Source organism: Anabas testudineus, chromosome 5 (assembly GCF_900324465.2).
Source record: "Anabas testudineus chromosome 5, fAnaTes1.2, whole genome shotgun sequence".
Taxonomy (NCBI): Eukaryota; Metazoa; Chordata; class Actinopteri; order Anabantiformes; family Anabantidae; genus Anabas; species Anabas testudineus.
The window spans coordinates 10,491,198-10,515,305 of record NC_046614.1 but is presented as its reverse complement, the minus strand read 5'-3'; the positions used below and the strand labels follow the sequence as shown (position 1 = coordinate 10,515,305).

General features: G+C 39.9%; 1 protein-coding gene across 2 annotated transcripts; it reads left to right on the top strand.

The window, feature by feature from the left end:
* mdfi (MyoD family inhibitor) lies at positions 1-23,494 on the top strand. Of its 2 annotated transcripts, none has more exons than XM_026350132.2 (5): positions 1-447; positions 1,542-1,739; positions 9,724-9,861; positions 18,208-18,564; positions 19,511-23,494. In XM_026350132.2, the coding sequence occupies exons 2-5, from the start codon at positions 1,589-1,591 to the stop codon at positions 19,762-19,764; spliced, it is 900 nt and encodes a 299-aa protein (XP_026205917.1). In that variant the 5' UTR covers positions 1-447; positions 1,542-1,588; the 3' UTR covers positions 19,765-23,494. The 2 variants fall into 2 exon arrangements, with proteins under 2 accessions (XP_026205917.1, XP_026205918.1); XM_026350133.2 differs by lacking the exon at positions 1-447 and adding an exon at positions 544-620.
* Positions 23,495-24,108: the final 614 nt, after the last annotated feature.

The window sequence follows — 24,108 nt, the reverse complement described above, 5'->3', positions numbered from 1 at the left end:
GTGGGAGTGAAGGGAGCGCGCAGACCGTGCGCACAGGACGGTTGTTGCTTATTTTTAGGAGATTAAACAAGTTTGGGAAGGTGGTGTACCACTCGAGCTTTGTTTGCAGAAGCGCAATAGAAGGTGAAGGAACATTCAGGCCTGCGCAAGAGTGATACCGAGCGAGCTGCCTGCAGAGATCCACAAGCTTCCCAACATCTGGTCTGCTGGAGGACGGAGAGAACCGGAGAGAGAAACTTTGGAGGCGGAGAGAAAACTTAGCACCGCTGGAGAAAAATGCATTGAGCTGGGAGTCTGGGGCACCCACCTGAGCCGAGGAAGAGTCTGGTGGTCGTGTGAAGTGGCAAGACTGGAAGGAAAGAGGACGGGCGAGGTTTTGGAGGACAAGACGTTCACCTGGAGCGGTCAGAGAATGAATTAGGCTGCACAGTCTCAGCCAGAGAGAAGGTAAGAAGTTGTTTTCCTCTGCTGTTGTTGTTGTTGTTGTTGTTGTTGTTGTTCAAAGCTTGATGTTGTGCGTGTAAATCCAGGCAGAAAAAGAGTCTCCATAGCGGAGCTGAAGTCGGTCACAGCGTGCAGAGACTCGTTTTAGGAAAGCACAGAGCAAACCTGCTGTAAAGGTAAACAGAGTCCACCCGTTATTAGCTGACAGTGACATTTGATATGAGCATGAGCTAAATGTGAATCTGAGCAGACATTTCTTTGGAAAGGTAGACACTGTTATTTTTTAAAACCTGGGTCAAGTAGCAAAGTCTGAATTTATGACACAAACGCGGCGCGTCTGCTGTTTTCTTCCCGAAACTTCTTCACACTTTCATAAGTAGGAATAAACTGCACAGGACCGTGAGGTTCTTCCAAGGTGAAGAGATATAAATAAAAAAAAAACAAACAGCAACTCTCTAAACTGCGCTTTAGTAAATGCTTTACAAACAAAACTATTAAAGATGTGTTGTGAAACTTTTGGTGGCAGCGAGACGCGCGGGAGCGCGCAAACAGCTGTCCAGCTTTGGCAGGATAGACGCGCGCCACACACACACACACACACACACACACACACACACACACACACACGACACATGCAGGGTTTTTAACTTGTCCCGTTATATTAATGAATTAATGAATTGGTCTTAACACTTAAGTCTCTTTCTTTTATTATTTATAACCTGTTCTTTTAAATGAATTCACCTTTTCATTACTCTTCCTCGTTTACTCCACTAAAGCATCTGAACACTTTTAGTATTGCATGTAAAGTAATACTACCATCATCCCCATTTGCACAACATAACACATTTAAATCAACATTGGCTGCGATTTGATTTTTCTGGCTCCTACAAGAAGTGTGCCGGTCTGTCTCTTCCTTAAGTGATTTTCAAATAGCTAAAAGGGATTCATGCTGGTTCAAGTTGTGACTAATTGCGCTTCTCCCTGTGAAGCATGACCTGTTGTCTTGTTGCTCAGTTTGAAAGACACTGTGAAACTGTTCATGTAGCCAATGCAGTATTTATTTTGTAATAATAGTGTGGCTCCTCTGTCTGCCTCAGGCTCGCTCCTTGGCCCCATCCACCTCCTCCCATAAGAGCCTACGCCCATGGATGAGGAGAAGAGTGACCCCGCCATATCCCCAGAGCCACCTGATGATGGGGACCCCAGTGTATCAGCTCCTCAAATGAATTCACACACAACCTCCACTGCAGAGGGAGCAAACAGCTGCCCGAACCCAGTGCCCTGTCCTAGTGCAGGTAAGAAAGAGATGCTTTAAAAAGGCTTATAGTTCTAGTCACTAACACTAAATACTGTTAAACCTCCTTTGATGTTTTTGGTATGTGTGTGTGTATAAGTGTGGTTGCCTCGGTTTATCATGCAAAAGGGAGCTAGTGGATTCATGCTGCGAGATTAGACCTCATTATGGTAGGAAGTTGGCCAGTATGTTTGTGAATTTATAGCAGTATGCGAGGCATTTTTCTTTCTTTACAAGATATGGGAGCCGTTCCTACTCAAAAACCAAAAGAGAAGATTAGAAAGTATGCACCTTTTAGAAAGTATGCATAGAATGATATTAGTTTTATAAAGTTATAATAGTCTCAAGTCACTGTTGTCGATAAAACCATAAGACTGGTCGTTAGTAATGGTACACTAAGATGCTATGATCCACAGACTCCCACTAAATCCCTAAGAAATCACGTGTATTTTTGGTGCTTGTCATAGTGATTCATTCAGGTTAGAGGCCTTCTCACTGACAGACAAAGACAACAGTTGTTTCTGGAGATGATCAGAGAGTGTCTGTGTGGGGGGGGCCAGGACCAGTTCAGTTCTGTGAAACGCTTAAAGCTCACAATGGGACTCCTGGGAATAAAGGTATGAACCGATGACCCTTTGCGTTTGTGTGATTAGTCATCGTAAGGGTTGACTGACCCTCTGGTGGGAGGATATGGGCCAACTGAGTACTGTGCCTGAATGTCTCATCCAGGATCAGCTTCAGCTTTTGTCACTGAAGCTTGAATGAAGATTTGAGTGAGAAACCAACAGGACTGACTGTAGATCTGAGTGTAGGTCCTATGGGGTAATTAGGGTAGGTGTGGTTAACAGTTAGAGAAGTGTGCAGAGATTTAAGTGGCTTGTTGCCATGGGGCCCCTGCCACAAAAATCTTAGATGGAGTTTTTTTTTCTATTTTTTGTTTTGTTTTTTGAAGACATGTCTCAACCCAATCTATTATGATTACTATATTAAATGTTCAAAACCCTAGAGTGCACACACGCACATCTCTGTTCTCTGCAGCATTGTGGTTTACCATTATATTGTAAGTACACATTTAATGATAATACCTCAGTGAAGAGTCTTAGGTTATTAAACAGTAGGTTTGTGCCTGAACATGTTTTTGTGGCTGTGCTAACTTTAACTGTGCTCTCTGCTCAGGAAGCCAACACAAAGTACGACTGTGGCTTCTTCCACTAAAGTTAGACTGCTCGTCTGGCTGACTGGTCTGATGTGTGTGTAGGTGCTGTAGGTGAGCCAGGGCGGGAAGAAGAAGATTGGTCAGGCCACTGAGAGCAACAAGGCCTGCTTTCAGGGTTCTACTTCATCCCCCATCTATCCCTCAGCCTGCAGAGTGCAGGACCTTGGGACAACACAACACGGGCATATGTATAGATCTGACTGGGGTTTAGAGTTTGGCCATAGACGTACTAGAAAAAAAAATCCAAGACGGCACTTGTTATCAACCAAACGTGAATCACACATCACCAATCTGTGCCACCAATGCTGCAGAAATGCAATTAGAAATTATTCTTTTTCATCGTCATCGTCCCCGTTCTTAAACCCAGCTGCTAATCTCTGATGTGCTGAGTCATTTTCTAGATGTCATCTGGCACAGCACCAGATTTACCTACTTGAAGATATGTGATGTGCAGGACATGATTGAGACAGTTTGTACCAGATTGTGCTCCTCCTGACAGTTGCGTTCCTCTAACTACACCGACTGTTGCTGTCACCCCGGACTGAAGATGCAATGAGGCCGTCTGTTTATAGAGGCTCTAACCACCACATGCTAGAAATCCCTCCTTTTCTTTCATCACTGGCAGCACTCTCACTCTATTTTCTGTCTTGCCCTGTCCTTCTCCTCACTTTTTATCATCCTTTCTATCAAAATAACAAATTTGAAAGGGCATTCTTAAGTATCTCCTGCATTATTTTATCTTGCACTACATTAGTGTGTCAGGATGAAGCAGGTTAAAAGTTGGTGACTGTTTTTTAAGCTACATTCATCCAGCTGCAGTTAATTTAATTTTGCAATCTGGCCGAACAAAATGAAAATGTTGGCTGTTGTCTGATAAGTAGGATCTTTGGATGCGGACAGCTGCATTCATGCTCACCGACTAACTGCAAAGTTGAGAAAGAAACACGGCTCTGTGTGACTTTGGAGTTTTTAAAACATAAGGACTGTGTGTTTCTAGTTGAATTCCTCCCTTTAATCACGTGTAAATGAGCAGTATCTTAAATCGCTCACAAGCTCGTCATATCATTTTCATGTTCACTGAATACTCTGAATCTGGACCTTTAGGCTCTGAAGTTGTCAGCAGCATCGTATTGGAGCTTTCAAAACCTTAAGTTAAGCACCTTGTTAGACATGACTCAACAGATGTTTGTTGTCATAATCATAAGTGGAAATCTGTGCAGCTGCTATAACTACTGATAATAACAACTTTGAAAATGAAATGTCACATTAAAGGAGTAGTTCCTGAGACTCCAGAAGAGTACCAGTGGTAGGTCTGTGCTCTGCTTAGATTTATGCACAAAGCCAACTTTAGGTTTAGAAAACAATTATAGTTTTGGTTGAAATACATACAGTAACCTTAAGGTTAGAGGGCTTACAGTAATAAATGTGGTGGAGAAACAGTTATGTTTAAAAGAAAAGACACTGGCCACAGATTGAAATCAGTCAGTAGTCAGTTCAAAAGTCACCTGTGTTTTTTACACTTTTATTCATTCCATATATTTTTAGTTTAACAAGTGAAATAACGTTTGCATGTTCATCTATGTGAACTCATTCCTCTCCCTATGTCAGTCTACACTACATAACACTATTTGCTCCATTACATAGATAGAGTTATTTGCCTACTGACGCCTGTGTCTAATTTGGTTTCTCGCAGAGATGGAAACAAACTTGGAGCAGTTTGAGGCATTTTTACAGCATATTTGAACTTCAAAAATGAGTGTACATTTTTTTTCTTTCCCCATCTCACAAACAAGTGTTGCTGTTGCTGCCCCGATGGCCTTTACTCTCCCCCCATCTCCTTCACCATTTCCTTACTTTTCTTGCAGTCTCCAGACCTTCATAAGCCCCGCTGTGTGTTTAAGTAGAGTATATGAAGTTAGTGTCCATGTTAAAGGAACCTAGACGTCTTGGAGTCCCTTTGTTAGATACAGCAGTGTGGCACTCAGTTAGCAAAGCAGCTGTATTTTCCCATGGACCAGAGGAATCTCTGAGACAAAGTAACACAATTAAATTCCCCTTAAGCCTGTTCAACAGCAGACAGTTTTTGTCTTTAATGAGCTTACACTGCTTCATTCTCTCAGCAGCTATAATCTCTGATTTTGGACATATTCCAGTTGCTGCTCCCACAGCCCCTCTGTACAATGTGTGTGTGTGTGTGTGTGTGTGTGTGTGTGTGTGTGCGCTTTCAATTCTTGGCTGAATTGCAGCTAAACAATTTCCTCTTCTTTCCCTCTGTGTGCGCATATATTGATGTGTCTACCGTATTTGTTGCTGGATACAGATAAAAAAGCAAGCTTTTCTGTAGTTGTGAGTTCTTTTATTTGTATTATCCTTGGTTTGGTCAGAACCTCAGTGGTTTTGTGTGGTTTCAATCAGTTCCAGTCATTACTGCTGGCCGGAGAACTGCTTCTGCGTCATCTCTGCTGAGCATTATTCTGCTGCGTTGCTCTTCACCTCACCTCATTGTCTCCTTTTCGATTGTTTCGTTTTTTAAGAATGAGTCAGCAGGGTGTGAACTATGTGCACCCGTTTGTTTTGTGTGTGTCACCAAGTAAGGTAACCTAAAAAAATATGTCTAAAAATGTATTCTGTACAATGTCAGAAAATGTTTCTACCTCCATACTGAGCCCAAACTGATGAATTTATGTTTAATTATGTTTTATCAGTTTTATTACAGTCCCACTGTTAAAATTTCTTGAAAAATAAAGTAAAAAGAAAAACAAATTGAATTGATAAAACACAGGTCAGAGACATATGTGTCCCCACCCTACAGTGGCTGCTTATGAACATTTTGCTCCTGTCTTTTAGTGGAGGGTGCAGAAACATACTGTAGGTGTCTTTGCCAAAGGGATGTATGCACCCAAGAGAAGCATACTTCCAAAGTAGTATTAGTGAAGCTGTAGAAACAGAGTTGAGGCAGTTGAAAGGCAGCAGTTAAACTCAGCCTCCCTCACTGTGTGCGTAAGAACCAACAACCCCCCCTCATAGCTCATACCCAAAGGAACAAGCTGTGCTCCGCTTCAGGTGATTCAGGATATGTCACATCATTTGCTTGCTCATATAACTTGGAAGGGTGTGCATGTGTGTGTGTGTTTGTGCTGTTTTAATGCTAACCATTACCCTATATGATCCATATGTTTTTGCTTTAACTGTTTGTTTACTTGGAGACTGAAATTCCTCTGACTTTGCCCCCTTCAAAGCCACTGACACGTGTACATACGCCAAACTACAAACACACAAAGACACACATACATGAACAGACACACAGTTAAGCATGCACAAATAAATTCACATACTCACTCACATGTGTAAGCACACAGCCAGCGACTGTTGATTGCTCTGGTCTGATTTGAATTAGAGGCTCATCTTTGTCAGATCTCAGAAATGACTCTGAGGTCGAGCGGTTTGGTGGTTTGATGCTGATGCCAACACACAAACGGTTGAAGGCCTTCTTGGATGGCACAAGAGGCTTGGTGGGGATGTGTTCAGCTCCAACAATGGTTTACAGAGAAAGCTTTCACTGAGTCATGGGACCTAAACACTTTTAACTCATAGTACTCCACTGGCAGCAAAAGTCTAAAAGTCTAACTAGCATGTATCCAGTAGGATTGTGCAAGTATTACACAGATTACCAGATACCGGATGTATGGACACTTAGTGGGCGCTTTATTAGGTGCAACTGAACAAGCAGAAAATTCAATGAATTCTACTTTTAAAAGGCAAATTTTTTTAGTTTTATGGTGGAGGGAGTATCATGATTTGGGGCTGCTTTGCTCTCTCTGGACATAGACTGCTTGCCATTGTGGAAAGGAAAATTAATTCCCAAGATTGTCAAGGTATTTTACATGATAATGTCATGTAATGTCACTTGCGTTTTTTTTTTTTGTTTGTTTGTTTGTTTGTTTGTTTTGTGGTGATCCAGAGTGTTGCTCAGTTTGCCTCATGCTACCCTACCGGTTTATATGTGGAACATATCTTCCGTATCCCTAACATTAACTTCTAAGAACGTGCACAAGTAAACCTAGTTATTTATGGGTGCCATGTTGCATCTGTGACTGTGTAGTTAACAGCAAGTTAGTCCACAATTCCTCCTGAACATTCTTTATCTATAATTGAGTGTTCAATGACATGAAAAGTCATGACTTGTATTTTATTGTTGATATTTGGTGAAAATCAAATCCCATGACCAGATTTTACATCAAATTGCAACTGTATATTCAAACATAAGAAGCCACGATGTGTTTAACTACACTTTCAAGAGGTTTGCACTAGGGGTATGTGATAAAGACTAAAACTAGATCACAGTGTTTTACAAAACAATAGAAGTGGTTATATGTGGCTATATTGTCATTATTGCAATATGACAAATTCTTATCATGGGGAGGAATTACCACAATATGACATAGCCCAAGTGTGTACTTGTTGTCTTAAAAGCTTGACTGAAGCTGTATTTTTTTAAATGTTGCACTAATTTATTCTTCATGAAAGAGTTATTGTGAACTCATTCAACACTGCCCTATCCTTACTTGAAGTCTGCTTACTCTGGGCTTTCATGTGGTTTTGATAATGACATGATTAAATCCCAAAGCAGCTTCCAAAGGTTGAGAACAAAACTACACAAGAATGAGGATGATGAAGTACAATCAATAAATATCATGTTAGATGATTTTGGCTCAAATTATATTATTGATGGCAATATTTTTAAAATTCTGTTAAAGTTAAGTTGTTAAAGTCAACTGTTGGCTGCCAGCTCATGATAAAATATTATTTTCTTGTGATACATCTGAAAAATTTGGATTGATGGTATACCAGTTGGATAAAACAATGGATCAAAATGCGTCACCTTATAACACATTAAATGACAGGAAACAAATTCTGCAGCAATTCTCACCAGTGGTTTTCATATCAAAAACTGACTGACTGAGAACAATGGGTACAACGTGATTTAGAAAGAGCGGGAGGGAATTCCTATCCCAACATGCACTGAAATCCCAACTACACACAAATTGTGTGTTAACACACACGTACACAGACAAACTCAAGAAAGTAAAGTCAAACATAAATCCCTCAACACCGAGGACACTGTTCTTCCTTATTAGGTTAGGTAGGTTAGATTCAGACTAGAGGTTTTGATGTCTTTGTTTTAAGAGAAAATAAAATAGTGGTCCTTTAGGTGGGCTAAGTGTGTATGGAGGTTCTGTGTATCCTTATAAATAACACAAAGTATTTCAAAAAAGAAACTTAGAAAACAATCTGAAAATAAGTCTAACATTAAGGATAAATAAATCCTTCTTTATGTTACCAATCAGTTTTCACATCAGATAGAAATTGTCTTATTCTGATGATATCTGAGTATGAGCGTCATGGTTTGATCTAATACTATACTATGCATGGCCCAGTTAACCCAGTTCTAATTATGGGCATATCACCAAAGTGAAATCATAGGCAATGGCAACTAAATGAATCCTCTCTGCAATAGTTAATAGTTAATTATGTATAGTGTAAAACTTGACAGCTCTGTCATCTGTTACCATTCATGAGCCGATCAGCATAACTTAGTGGTGGCACTGACTTCATATTTCTCCTCGAACCTCCATCGATCACCTTTGTTTCTTTTCATGTATTAATGATTAAAACTGTGTGTCTGTTCAGAAGTTATATTTGGAAAAACACAATATCAGAACCTGGTATTTTGTTTCCATCAACTAATCTCTCTATAAATCACTTTTTTATTTTGTCATTAAAATAAATAATCTGTTGCTTTGCACTGTGTTCAAAGCACTCTGCTTTTTTTATTTATTCAACTTTTATAGCTGCGCTGTCTTATGCTTATAAATGTTTACTTGTGAACATAAGAATAATGAACATTAATCCATAGAATTGTGTGAAATTTATGAGGATTTTTTGTAGAATGAAGAGTCAACGTTAACTTGATGTGTGGAGTGTAAGAGACAGGGCAGGAAAGATAGGACAGATAGAGAAGTGAGCGAGAGTGAACAGAGTAAATAAACATAGCCGGGAAGTGTTGAGTCCACGCACAAGATGTGGTTTGGTTTGTGTGTGTGTGTGTGTATGTGTGTGTGTTTATCAAACCCAGCTGGCTTCCATTTGCCCAGGAATGAGTCTGCTCCTCTTAGAGGCCCATGCTTGCTTTGAAGGCCTCGGTGTAGTGTGTATATGTATCTATGTGTGTGTGCATAATAATAAATTCATTAGAAGACTGTATGGAACACATAAAACACTCAGACGCATCTTTATTACACGTGTATTATGTGTACATCCTCTTATGTGTTCATTTTAAACATACATACAGATACATCCGCCCTCAAACTCACACAAAAACAACCACGCAGACCCGCAGACCCACACAGATTTCAGGTTTCACAAGCATGCACATAGACCCCTAAACAGTCCCAAGGGGTTGGCCTTAACTGCTTCCAGATGCAAGTTCAGGACAGAGCACACACCAACACACAGAGACAAATCTTCTGCTTTGTTGAAGTCAGCAGAAAGACTCTGTTTAAATTAATTAAGTGTTAGTGGAAGGGAAATGACATGGGACTACTACAAGTGGGAAAACAGCCTGCTGCTAATACCTGAAGATGAGACAGAAACAGGCAACCTCATTGACCTTACATATAAACTTAAAATATAAATATAAAACGTTACAATCCGTGATTCTGTGTTTTGTACTTTCTACTGTCATACCATATTTGTATTTGTTTTGTAGATGTGGTCCACACCTATACTGAGCCCCTCATATTGAGGACAAATGGGACTCCACAAAGGTTGCAAGCTGATGATGGAGACAACTGTACCGGCAGCCTCCCGCACTCGAAGCTTATAACACCCAGCAAGATTACCACATGTGAGTAAATAACTCTCACACACACACACACACACACACACACACACACACACACACACACACACTCACATACATACACCCGCTGGAGATAGACAGAGAGAGACTGGTGAGAGTTTTCTTTCCATTACTGGTGTGATGAGTCACATTGTCCTGACCTTTAACAAATACATTTGCACACCCTGAAGAAATGGGTCAAGTAATCACCTGACCTAGTTTTAACGCCACCTAAAGCACTTTCTGTTTAAATCATATTTAAGCTCTCAATACTTTCAAAAATCTTAGAAATGTCAAAAGTCAATTGTTGCCCATCAGCACACGGTGACACTTTCCTTTTTTTTTAAATCCATCTTCAATGTTTGATCAAATGGAGCTGCAAATCCCAAAAGACAGTTAGAGGTAACTGATGGATCTCGTCGTCTTACTTGATAACTCTTTAAATAGTCACAGGAAAATTACACTAAATGCTTTAAATGATCATGGCCGGTATTAAAGTTTTTTCCAATGCTGACCTCGGTCCAAACAGATGGTGTTAATGTTTTAATGATGGCTTACTGGACCTATGAATTATTACAGACAGATAAGTTCTGAAATAAAAAACACACTTTAGATTTTGCTTCCTATTCTCAATCTCCTATAATTACACAGGATGCCCTGATATAATATCTGATATAATTTGTCCCTTATTCCCCACTTCTCCCCCACCACCCCGAACAATCACACTTGACAGTCTTGTCATGTTTAACTCACAACTGACTTGTTGTTAATTGTGTTTGTTAAAGGTCCTTTAACAGAAATATTAACCAAACAACAACATCAAATCAAAACAATACGTACCATTTCTCTTCACACAAGTTAAGTGAACCACTATTGAGCACCGTGTTATTACAAACGCCAGCGTAATTTGAGATATGCTTTTCTTACTTTTGTCACAGGACCCAACATTTCTGTTTTCAGTTGAGCTTATTATTTAATGTCAGCATTTATTTAATCTGTTAATAAATATATAATAAATATAAATAAAACATATAATAAAATAAAACAGCTTGCTCCAACTGTTCAGTCATTACACGTCTCTGCCGCAATTTGCTGTTGTGAGTCGCTTCATAACACTCATAAGTTCATAAGTTCTCCTTCCAGAGTCATATCATAAAGCCCCCCCCCACCCCCATATTGCTACTGTAGTACAACAGCTATGTCTCAGTCAGAGAGAGGCTCTCTTTCATTCTCTTGATGCGCAATCGCTCAAACCCTCTGTATCAAAGCCAAATGTTATGCAAGTATGCTATGTCATTATCTTACCACATATATTTTTCTTGCTTTCACTCCAGTCTGAAAGCAGCAGAATCTAAACCTAATTCTTAAACTAGTTCTAGTATGTCATTTATTCACTTAGAAGACCAAGCGCCACAATAATAACACCCACAAAACTCTGACTACGTTGTCTCAATGCTTCGCCACTAACCCAAAGGCACTGTAAAAATTTTAAATGCTCTACAGTGGTCTAAATCTGTCCTTCCTGTCGTTTAAACAAATGGCAGGATGGTGTAAGTGAATGATGGATGAAAGGAGGAACCGAGGGGTGAGAAGAAGGTTGAGTCTGCTGACATATGAGTATGTGTTACGAAACTATGAGCGTTTTTCCTGGAATCCAGGTCCCAGCCATGGGTGTCATTCACAAACACAGAAACCTGCTTCATCATAATAGCTAGTCTGTGGTGACTGAATAACCAGCAGTTCAGTCAGGAAATGGATAAGTAGGTGAACGCAATGTGTTTTGGACGGAGTTGTGTGAATGTCTGCTGTCTGCGTCTGTGTTTGTGCTTCTACCTGTCCTGTCTGCTGTGCGTGTCTATTTTAGGCTCTCGATTTCTGTCTCTGTCTCTTTCTCTCTGCTTTCTTTTACATTCCAATAAAATCTATGAAACCAACTCCCTCCATATGTTGTGCAGGGAGGTTATGCAACTACGTCGGAGTTGGACAAAATGTACCGCCATGCACAGCAGTCGTCGCCAGCTTTGCATTTGCACTCATGTGCCTCCTCCCTTCATCCATAGCTTTCTCCCTCTACAATGTACACAATCCCACATGTGTTCATGAGCCTTGAACCTCAAGCTAAACAGTGCAAGTTAAGACTGTATCCCATCCTCAGGTGAACAAAGACAGCTTATGCCTGGTTGTCAGCTTAATAACACGTCTGTCTATTTGACTCTAGCATCTGTCTGTTTGGTTTTCATCTGTGCGTCTTTGAGAGCCTCATAAAACACTATCAGACAGAATGCAGGTTAAATATGGTTTATGTCATCTGCAACCAATCAATCAATCATCATCTGTTTCGCCGGCTTCATAATGAGTGCGAGGACGTTATAAAAAGGCTGTGACTCAGATCTGCGGTGAGGTCATGGCTGCGTGACATCTGCGAAAGTCTGCGTGAGCGTGTTTGTGAGTGAGAAGGTGAGGAAACAGAAGCAAAACCAGAACATTCCTCAGCCCTTCTGTCTCACAGTGATGACATCAGAGCTGTAGTATGTATGTGGACCTGGGCCTATAACAAGCTGTCTGAGAATAATGTTAACATATGTGAATGTGTGTATGATCCGAGTCTCACACACACACACACACTTTCACTCCGTCGCTGATGTCATGACCACACTTGTGTCTTTGACGTCAGAGTCACAGCAGGATACACATGTTCACAGATGTTTAACTGCTTACACTCTTTTGAACTCATGGGGAAACAATGAGACACGTCATTCATCACTCTGACGCGATCGCAGTCGCATATGTCACACTTCCACTTTGTTTGTCATTTTTTTTAAAATGTTACCATTAAATCAAATTAACATAAACAAGATAGAGGATGGCCTTTGTAATGCTTGAGCAAATTAGAGTTTGAACGTGTGTGTAAGGAAAATGCTAAGTGGAACTGTTTGTTATTATCTTGTCATCAAAGGGAAGGACTGTGCAATGTGGTGCTGGTGGGAAATCGAACGGGACTGCGACATTGGCTTTAATTAGAGACCAGTCACTACTGTAACTGTTTTCCATCTCTGTTCTTCTGCCTTAATGCTCTCTTTCCTCTAATCCTCAGCCCTTCTCCTAACCTTGTCCTCTGAATTTACCTTCTCTTTACATTTACATTCAGTTAACTGTGACAGAGAGCCGAGTGTTGGAAAGTCCAGCTGTGTCGTGTCCGGGGTCACGTGCGGATGAGGAGGATGGCTGATGCCTTCAGGGCCAAGATTAGTGCTGCTGTGTGTTCTTGCATGTCTAATGTCTCAAAATAGAGGCCAAGCCCTCTTCAAATATTTGCATGTTTCCAGTCAGTTGTCAGGTGAAATTCACACAAATGAGTGAAATTTTGCAGATTTCGTGAATCTGCTGCAAATGTGAAGGTATGGGCCAATTCAGTCAGCTTAAAATTAGTCAAGACTCTGTGGACTGATGAGTGTGCTCATATTTTGCTAATAAAAGGGTGAGTGTATCTTAAATTAAGATTTAAAACATCCTGGTTACATAGTAATGGCTATTAGAATTTCAGGCAGTATTAGATTCAGTAGTATTTGTAATTACACTGCCCTTCCAAAAGAAAATCATAACCTGGATTAAACTTAGAGCCTCCCACTGAATGGTCTAAGTTTAGTAATAACATGTGTCCAAAGAATGAGGTCAGCTGACTACCTGAATATACTGAATAACCAGGTTATTACATCAGTGGATTTGTTCATATGGTATTGTCATATTCCAAGATGACAATACCAGGATTCATCAGCCCCAAATATTGAAACAAAGGTTCAGGGAGTCACAGAGTCTAGACCTTAACCCCATTGAGAATCTTTGGGATGTGCTGGAGAAGACTTTGTGCAGTGGTCCGACTCTCCCATCATCAATAGAAGATTATAGTGGAAATAAAATGCAACTCTAGACAGAAATGAATGTTGTGACATGGCAGAAGCTTATTTGAAACGATGCCACGATGAATGCGTGCTGTAATCAAAGCTAAAGGCGGTCCAACGAAATATTAGAGTGTGTGACTTTTTTTGGACGTCAGTGTTTATACAAAGGTAAAACAAAAATGATCTCTTTAAGATAATTATTTGGTTATTCTCCTTTGATGTCAAAACACTGCACAGACTAATTACAGACTTTACAGGGTTATTGCACTGATGTCTCACACACATGCATACGGTATTTTAAAATAGGAATAATAATAGGTTAGGTTAGTATTTAAAGCCCAGTTTTGATGATTTTCAACTTTGGGTGCTTTTGTTGCAATCATGATGACAGACCGGGTTCATCATTTTCGCATCTACTGAAACGATTGACTCCATGTGCTAGAAGTGCTGTTTTCTAGAACACCCTAAGGGCCCAAAACAAGTTCAAGCAACTGAATCTCAAAGCCCTTTTTAACATAATGATAATCACATTGTAAACAGATTTGCTTGTATCTCTGCTTTTAAATATCCCTGTTGCCTAAACATTGGTTTAGTAACACTTGTGTGCACATCATATTGTAGTGTGAGTGTTAACTGTCCACTGGGAAATCTCTTTCACATTAGCCTTCTATTGGCAGTTTTTTTTACTTGGCTGAAGTAAAGAGTGGGAATGTTTGCAGGCCTTGTGGAATCATAAATAACACAAACATAAACATCATTATCAATTATGCTTGATAAAAATAAGTCATAATAACTGTTTTGCTGTTTTTTAACGATTTGGCAATGAGCAGCAAGCAGCTTTGCTTCATTTGTCCTGAATTTGACTTCGCAAATTCAATCCACTCCTCAGTTTTTTGTAAATGATTGCGAGAGTGAACTGATAGCCAGACGTGTAAACACAACAAAGTGAGTGAGCAGTGCTACAATAAAAGAGAAGAAATGAGATAAGAATGTTAAAATAGGTACCCTGTTAAACTCTGCAGCCTTAACTTGGATGATGGGAAACCATAAACAGCTCTTTGTGTGTGTGTTAAACGACTCTAAATACTGAATCCAAAGTGCTGTAGAATAAACATCTGTTTTTGGCCAAAGTTGAGTCACACTGTCTCATTGAGCAGCAGTCTTGTGCGTATGGCTGAACTCTGCTCTCATGTGACTATTGGGTGCAACTGAACAGGTCTCATTAGCATTGCAGTGTTGGCTGGAGCGTTGTATACCAGCCAAAAATGGAGGGTTGAAATCTGTTTTGAATAATATTTTACAGCACCGACTTATCATTTTCTCATTCTCAGTCTTGGTGCAACACTTCTAGTATGTAAGCGAAGAAAAGAAGGGAGTCAGTGGGTGAGAGGTTTCTTCCAAATCTGCAGTGAATTATAGGCACTTTAGAAATGTTTCAGAGGATTTGGACATGTTGTGCAAAACCAACAGCATTCTTTCTTTTCATCATTAACTGCATACGGTGCATAAATACATGTCCCTATTGACAAAGAAATTAGACTGCAAACAATCCAAACTGACAGTTTGCATTCTCAATTTCTTGTTTAATAATTATAGTTTGCAGAAAACACTTTTCTAATCCAGACCACGATCGAGAAGTTGCAGCTTACTTCACTTACACTTACACTTCAGCCTACAAAGACACACTGCACCAGAGTCCATGGTAGGATTAAGCAGCTGGAGCGCACATCGTTCACAGTCATTATGGTGACTCATTCCAGCTGAAGACACGAAGACAGAAAAGAACAACAGCCTGATTTAGGAGGGAGGTGTGTAAGGATAAAGTAACTGAGACTAGGAGAGGAGGAAGAGGTGGAGGTTGTGTGAAGGAGGGGTGTGCTGCTGCACTTAACTTAAAGTGACTCACTCGTGGTCGTTTACTGGCCAAACTGATTTGCGGAGGCATACACGCACATACACACATTACACTCGAGATCAGAGGAACCCCAGTGGTCCGTCCTGCCGTGTTAGCGCCACACACTTGTTTCCCAGGCTCATGATGTTGATCCCACATTTATCTGGCTCTCTGTGTGCTGTTATTTTTAACTAGATCCCACTGCTGAATCATTGTGTTCGTGAGTCACACCCATGCATCCTCCTGGCCCAAAAATGCACAAGCAGCAACCCATTCCTTCGACTTTGTTGTCTCTCTTTCTCACTCCGTCTCCATCCCTACTTATTCTCAGACAAAGGGACTTAGTGTTTTTCAGTGCGTGTGCAAGATTGTGTGTTGGCACATGTTCTTGCATGTATTTATTTGTGTGTGAGGGGGCCTAACCTCAAGCTGTGCTTTGAGACCGTCCTGATTCTCTCTCTCTCTCTCTCTCTCTCTCTCTCTCTCTTTGTCTGTCTGTCTGCCAAATCACACACACAAACTCACAAAAAGAATAAATTTCTTAATCTTCCAGTTCCCTTGAGGACAATACAAACGTAAAAGAAAAAAGTTTCCCTCCCCTCCAACTAAACCTCTTCTTCTCTTACCAACCTGCACCCTGAGTGCTAAAATACAATATTCTGCAACGGGCTTAACGCGCCGAACGAGAAAGAGAAATAGGTTTTGTCTTTTGACATACTTTAATGGAGAAAGTATGTGTGCTTCTCACCAGCCCTACACATGTATGCACGCCCACAAACACACACCGGCCCTGCAGCCTGCTAAACATATGGAGCACAGTGAGAAAATGCTGAATGAACAAATCTTTAATCACCCTGGATTGGTTGTGCGACCGTGGCCACTAGCCAATCAAAACAGGCCTGAGTGGGTTATCTGTCTCTGAGCGGTTACCGAACAGACACTTTTATTGCTTGTCATGTTTCATAGCTAGAAGTCAGGACCACACTCTTGTTGCAACTGTGTGTGTGTGTGTGTGTGTGTATCTGAGATGTACAGAGCTTCTGCTTGGACTTTCTTTGGGCCTGTTGTACTCCTTCCTGTTAAGTCTCACCACACCTCTCCACACCACACGCTTTCAGGTCAGGGAAATATTTAGGGCCTCAACAGAATGGTATTAAATACAACCATAATATATAAAAACCAGGCTTCCATTTTATTCTTCTTCTCATGGTGTGTGTTTGGTTTGGCAGAGAACGTGTACCTCCTTCTCTCCGTTACTCAGTAGCACTTGGAGGTAAAATATACCAAGTAGCATGGTGAACCAAGATTAAGACATGTGCCTGTGCTGAAGAGTTACTGTATTATGTTATATCTTATATAAACTAAATTCTTATAAAATCTGAAGGGATGGGTCTTCCACAGACAAACACTCTTCCCTGTCTCACACTCTTTTCATTTATGCTGTCTTTTTGTTTTTTTGTTTTTTTTTCCCCAGCACTCTCCTTCTAGTTGTGTAAGAGTCTAGACAAGTAGGATCAGGGGTCAGCTCGCTAAATACAAAGCTCTTGGACTCAGTACACCAGGGCCTCTCTCTCCATGACACTGCATCAGCTACTCACTGATCAGATGCTTTATACACACAAGTCAGTGAGTGTGCACACACACGTGCACACACAATGCTTATTATTGTGTTTTTGGCATAAATGCTTTAGTACTTTATAAGTGTGCCTCTCATTGTTGTGCTTGAATATTTCCAGTGTGTGAGTAAATCATTTTAAATTAAAATGTGAGGAGTTGCTCATCATCTCTGTTTTGCAGTGGCAAGAAAAAGTATGTGAACCTTTTGGAATGTTGTGGTTTTCTACATTAATTTGTCATAAAATGTGATCTGATCTTCATCTAAGTCAAGAGTATTGACAAATATCATGTACCTAAAATAATAACACCAAAATAATTCTGATCTTTCACTTATTTATTGAGAACAACCATAAAAACCTCACTGTGCTAGTAGAAAAACTATATAAACCCTTGGCATAATGACCCCAAAAAAGCTTACAGGAGTCAGGTGCTAGCATACCTAGAGTCTTGTTAAGAAAGTGAGTTTGGAGGTGTGGACTAGAGCAAAGCTCTGACTTTTTTTGAACTTGCTCAGCACAAGAAGAATACGAGGAGCCATACCTCACCAAAAGGAGCTTTCAGAGGATCTACGATCAAGAATTGTTGATTTACATGAAGCTCTAAAGGTCAACAATCTACAAATGACTGGTGGGCTGGTACTTTTTCCACTAGCACTATGAGGTTTTTATGGCTGTTCTTAATATAGATGAAAAATAGATGAAAGATTTATTTTATGCACATCATATGATTTTATATTCTTAGATGAAGCTCAGATCATATTGAAATTAATGCAGAATACCACAAAATTGTAAAAGGTTCACTTTTACTTATACATGCCACTCTGTATCTGATAGATTGGAAATATTTCTGTGTTAACACAATTCATTGTGTAAAATACGATGATGTAATGAAATGTAGATTAATGTAATTTTGTTTTTGTTTTTTTTTTGTTTTTTCATTAAGCTCAACCAGCAGCCAGATCCATGTCTGTCCACCACACGCAACCATGTCGGACGCAACCCAGCAGCCAACTACGCAACGGAACCAAGCACCACGCGCACGCACCTCACACGCACTGTTTACATCATACGCACACACCTCACACACATGCACTCCATTCCAATGGCGTCAGGAACGGAGGCCATCCTAAGCTGGGCTCCCTCCCAAGAGGCGGCTCATCCACCTCTTCGTCCTCTTCAGCAGGACCCAAACAGACCAAGAAATTGCAGTCCAACCTCTCCATCACCTCCCAGAGCAGCAAGAGGAGCAAGAGCAGTTCCAAGAGCAACAGCTCCCAGATTCCCACAGAGGCACAGGATGGTGAGATACCGAGATACTGTGGTTGGGGCAAGAGGAAGGGTAGAGAGAGATAAAGAGGTTCAGTGTTTTTGTTTCCACTTACAGGCAAGAGTAGTAGATCAGATTTCTAAGTTCTACTGGCACATTTTCTCTAAAGCAAAAATCAATTTTGAAAAACATATCTTTTTTTTTTTGGTAATTTGTAAATTTTTGCTCCAAATTATACAAAAAACTATTTTAAAAGGCAACAAAAAAGTAAATGTTGGATGTAGAGTTCAGGATCTAGTTTAAATTTGAAAACTGCATTTAAATGATAACTGAAAATGGAAAAATCAAAAACTAAGGCAAAACCAGGCTGGAAAATACAGTATCTTCATTTATAAACGTTCTTCTCCTCTTGATGAGGAACCCTTTATTGACTGCTTTAAAATGCAGATTGGTTCTACAAGCCTTTGACATGGCTTCAGTGGATGTGTTAACTTTTGCCTCTTTAAAATGGAAGCAGGCAAGATCCAGTAATCTTAAAAAGTAATGACAAATCGTAAAGAGTAGTTATCATTTTTACTTTGACTAAAGAAAACATTTTCACTAACTTGAAGTATAGACTTGAAAGTATACACTACCATGTCTAAATCTGATACTGAAAATTCAAGAAAGAGGAAAATGAGTCTGTGGTTAAGCAGAAAATTAAAGATACCAGGATTTTTACCAAGGGACATGTGGTAAGACCAGGAATTTGTTTTTTATTTGGATTAAAGTGCGAATGTTGTAAGTCAGTGTGCTGATGCCGCAAGGACATTGGCAGTCCTTAGCGTCTGGCCTGGCACTGAAGAAAAATGTTTTCTTGTGAACTAATTACTAAGTCATGTCCTATGCTTTTTGACATTATCAAACTGTTAGTGACAGTATTTCGTTTTAGTTTGATATAGTGAAGTGACACTCGTTTCCTCCGTCTCTCTCCCTGCAGATTGCTGTGTACACTGTATTCTGGCCTGCCTCTTTTGCGAGTTCCTAACTCTGTGTAACATCGTACTGGATTGTGCCACTTGTGGCTCCTGTGCGGGCGATGACTCGTGTTTCTGCTGCTGTTGTGCGTCAGAGGAGTGTGGCGACTGTGACTTGCCCTGTGACATGGACTGTGGCATCATCGATGCCTGCTGTGAGTCTGCAGACTGCCTGGAGATCTGCATGGAGTGCTGCAGCCTTTGCTTCTCTTCATGAGGCCTCAGCCAGCTGCACATTTCCACCAGCCCAGGAACAAACTTCGACCAGTGTTTTATCAGCGATGGAAAACGCTACACCCAGCCTTTGTTGCCTGTGGCTCACACTATATTGATTGGCCCAGTTGGCTCCATAGTATGTCCAGTGTTTCTCACAGGGGTTTTCCAGGCAAATGATGTCACTGGCGAATTCTTCCTTCCTTTATTGTTCAAACCATGGGACAGTAAGCTCCCCTTTGTCTTTGCTGATGGCTCGTTGCTACACAGCTCGGTGGATGGTGCAGAGTGAGTTTTTGCTGTGGTCCACGAGTGTCTGCCAGGCTGTGCAGACCAGACCTCGACACCCTCACGGAACAAGCTTTCATTACAATGGAGCCTCTTGTGCTGTTTGAATGACTGGAGTTCTCCAAGCATGAAAAATGACCTCCAAAGGCAAATGAGAAAATGGCTCCATTTAACCGGATTTTAGTGTTTCTGTAGATAAGAGCAGCAGCATAATGGGAAAATGGACGCTCAGATCTCAGTAGAAATGTAGTCTGTCCTCCTGTCCTTGGCAAGGTTAAAGTCTTCCAGTTTGATTGCTTATGGTGGCCTTTGTGACACAGTCCAAGTGGTGGAAGTTGAAACCACCACTGTCCTTGTCCTTGTTGCAATGTACAAAATATAGGGAAAAAAATAGTGTATGGTGGCTTGTGGCAATATTATAGACAGATTTGTTTTGTTAATATGCATCTCACTTAACAGACTTATTCAGAGAAGAATGATGAGGGCGTCATGCATCAGCCTGGAGATGGGTCCCATTAAAAATGAGTACTGTAACTGATGGACATTACAGAGCAAACGGTTGATAGCATCTGCAATGGACAAATTCTCTAACATGTGAAGAGAGTTCTTAACGAAAAGTCTCTCCTCGTTTAATGTTTCACATCTTGTTTACTTTCACATTTTTTTAAGGGGCTTTGACTGGATTCTTGAATTCTTTCTTATGTAATTGGTCAGGAGTGGTAAAGGAGTGGTAGGGGATTGGAAAGCATCATCTCTTCTTTAATACATTTCATTTTTCTTTGTCATTCTTGCTACGTGAACAAATGGTCTCATCTTAGCTTAAGGCTTGAATTTTCAAGTAGATTCCTCGCCGTTGCCAAATCTCTATTAATCCTTGTTTTGTAGATTTTAGTTAAGATATTTGCATTTCTCCACTAATGTGAAAATCACATTTTTGTGTTATCAGGTTTTGCTGGGCTCTCTATAAAGCAGATATTTCTCAACATCTAATTTAATTCCTCGAGTGAAAATCTCACGCCATAATGCTGTTAGATCCATATGCTCGTATTATGAATAGTACGCTTTTGATAACAGGCCCACACTACCATATGCTCAGATGCAAACCTTCTCCAACCCAATACCTCTTGAGATGTCGCCTAGATTTGTTGTGCATTTTAAAATGACTTGATACGTATCTTTCTCCTCTGATCAAATACTGTTTGTGCAATCCTTCTTTCTTGGAAAGACTATAGAGTTTTCCTCTTACTGGACCTTACTTTCTACACCTATGATTGTACATAGAAGGTTTTCGCTATGCTAATGTGGCTGGGGTTGATTAAACCCTATTATAAGGGCAGAAATCTAGCACTGTTAGTGATAAATGTACCGCTACGGCTGTAATCAACCTGATAACACCAAAGCAGAAAATGCAAGTTGTGGGAATTTATCTTATGCAACTTGAAAAAATAGTATAGACCCTTTATGTCTGTTTATATTAGATAGGACGTGTTTCGTATTTTGGGTCGTGTTGAAACTCAAAATGGAAAATGCCAATGCAAATCTTTACCATACAGGAGGTTTATGAAGGGAGAACTTGATCCTTCACAGTTCTGTTCTGTGTTGAAATACCAATATAATTAGTTTAGAGTAACAAGATTTTTCCAAGTGCACAGTCTGACATTGGTGTTTCATCTGGGATCATGCTCTGTCACCAGACCAACCACAAAAGAACAGGAATATATTCTGATATTTATCTGGATGGTATGTGAGGTTAACCCCTGTGATTTTGAAACCAAAAGAAAGACTGCTTCCTTTTAAAACACTGGTTTGTTACAACAAAGGTCAAACATTACAAATAATAAAAACTGTCTTATACTACTGGAGTAGTTTGTACATGTACTGTACATAGCAAGAGAGCCAACGAGCTAGTTATGTCAGCTTAACTCTTTTCCACTGTTGACAGTGGCAAGCCTACTCTGCTGTGAGCCAGCAGTGTTAAAATAAACAATTCACCATTTAAGTGGAATATGCAGCAAATACATATTGTCATGTGTTTCCCTCTGGCTCGATTTACTGCTAAAACAATAGATTCACTGTTCTTAACCCAACCTAACTGACATGTTGCTTCCTCTCATACAGTAACCACAGACTCGCTGGAGTTCAAGTTTCAAGTGTTTTCGGCCTTCAAAAGCAGGATAAATGCAGTTTTCATACATGGGAAGCTCACAGACAGGGAAAGACTTATCTGTGGTCTTAGAACCACTCTATCATTGCTGATGTTTTTTTGCTCAAAGTCATGCTCCCAGCACTAGGGCGACTCAAAATCTCCAAATCCACAATTCAGTTCAGACCTCAGTTTTTGTTTTGTCCCCGAACATTTCAACGCAATTTCCAACACTCATTTTACTACACTCTGTATTGTCCCTGAAGGCAGCACACTAGTCCTTCACCGTGCTGACTAGCTACTTTTGTTAATGTAAAGATAATGCACAAAGGCAAAGGACAGGATTACACCCCTACTAAGCACAGATACTGCTGGAGACATGAGGTAAATAAAAACTACCTATAGAAAGCACTGTATTGCAATCCTCTGTTTTTAGCAGTACATCATTTTCACATCTGACCTTCCTGTGAGGTTCCTGTTTTTCTGTTTCTATTTTGTTTTTTTGTTGTTTTGCTTTTCGAAGAGGTAAAGACTCTACTTTTGGGCTGCAAAATGCAATGAGAAGGTGCAACTGAGTGATAGTTCGGGCAATTTTAAAGTTGGTTTGGATACACTATGCAACATACAGTAAATTATCTGAGACAGCATTTACATTTTTAACTTTAATAAGGTCAGGTTTTAAAAACAGTCACATCATTTAAGTTTGATTTAATAATGATGGAATGTTTTTTATGACTTAAATAACATGTCTGTTTTCAGAGGTGTCTTACAACTTGTGGGGAACTGGAGCAGTCTGGGGACACAGAAAACACTGATTTGTTGGTCTGGAGATGGAGAAGGTTCTCTGGATTACCTAGATGAACACTGGTCTTGCACTTAAATAATTCTGTGGATTTTAGTGATGGCTTAATGTGTCTATACCCGACAGGTCATCTCATTTCCAAATATTTCTCTTATATTCAGTCAAGCTATTACATTAATTCTGGAAGATGTTTACTTTAAATGGTTTCCATATTCAGTATTATCAGTATTTTTGATAGAACTTTCTTGACCACAGAAAATGTTGTCTTCTGCAGCATTAGTCATCATATTACAATGTGGAATTTGGATGTTGGTTTAAAGGGCTGGCCTCGTGTGCTAATAGTCTGAAAGTTATCCTAGCCCAGCTGAATTGTTACTAGACTGTAGTCCACTATAATGTCACTTTGTTTACACTACTCCCATTTAATGTCAATTTGAATTGCTGTCCTGGAAGTCACATTAAATCTCTTTGTTTAATACTGAATAAACAATGTGAACTCCAGACTACATGTATCATTCTTTGTTTTCACATAAGCTCCAAGCTACAGTATAGACTTTTTACATTATGGCTACATAAATACACCTGTTGTACTGTGTCGTTTATAACAAAATTGGTCTAGGCAGCAATCCAATGGAATTAATGTTAACAAAGAATTGTTTGTTCATCACATAGACACTACATAATTACTAAAACTCCAAAAACTATTACTTACATTCAAGAACTAACAAGACTGTTTGACCTCCCTGACCAGCACATTTAAATTAGCTATTAAGATTTTCTGCAAGTTCCACTACAAACAAGGAGAGACTTTGTGTCTGAGGAGCAGTCAGTGCTAATAATCATTATTATTATCACATTTAGCTTTTTTTGTACAGGAATTTAAGTTTACTTGCACTGCCTATGGTGAGCTGGAGACACTTTACTTGACTGTTTACTTGTCGTTTCCATTCCATCATACACGTCAGGTGTTTTACAGGTTAATCTCATATGATTATTGAATTGTTTGACTCTTCTTTATGCATAAAATGCATTTTTCTATTCTTTCAAGAAGACAAATTAGATCTAGCTAGTTTTTCTGATATGTTACCAACATGGGCTAGCAGTCAAAATCGAAA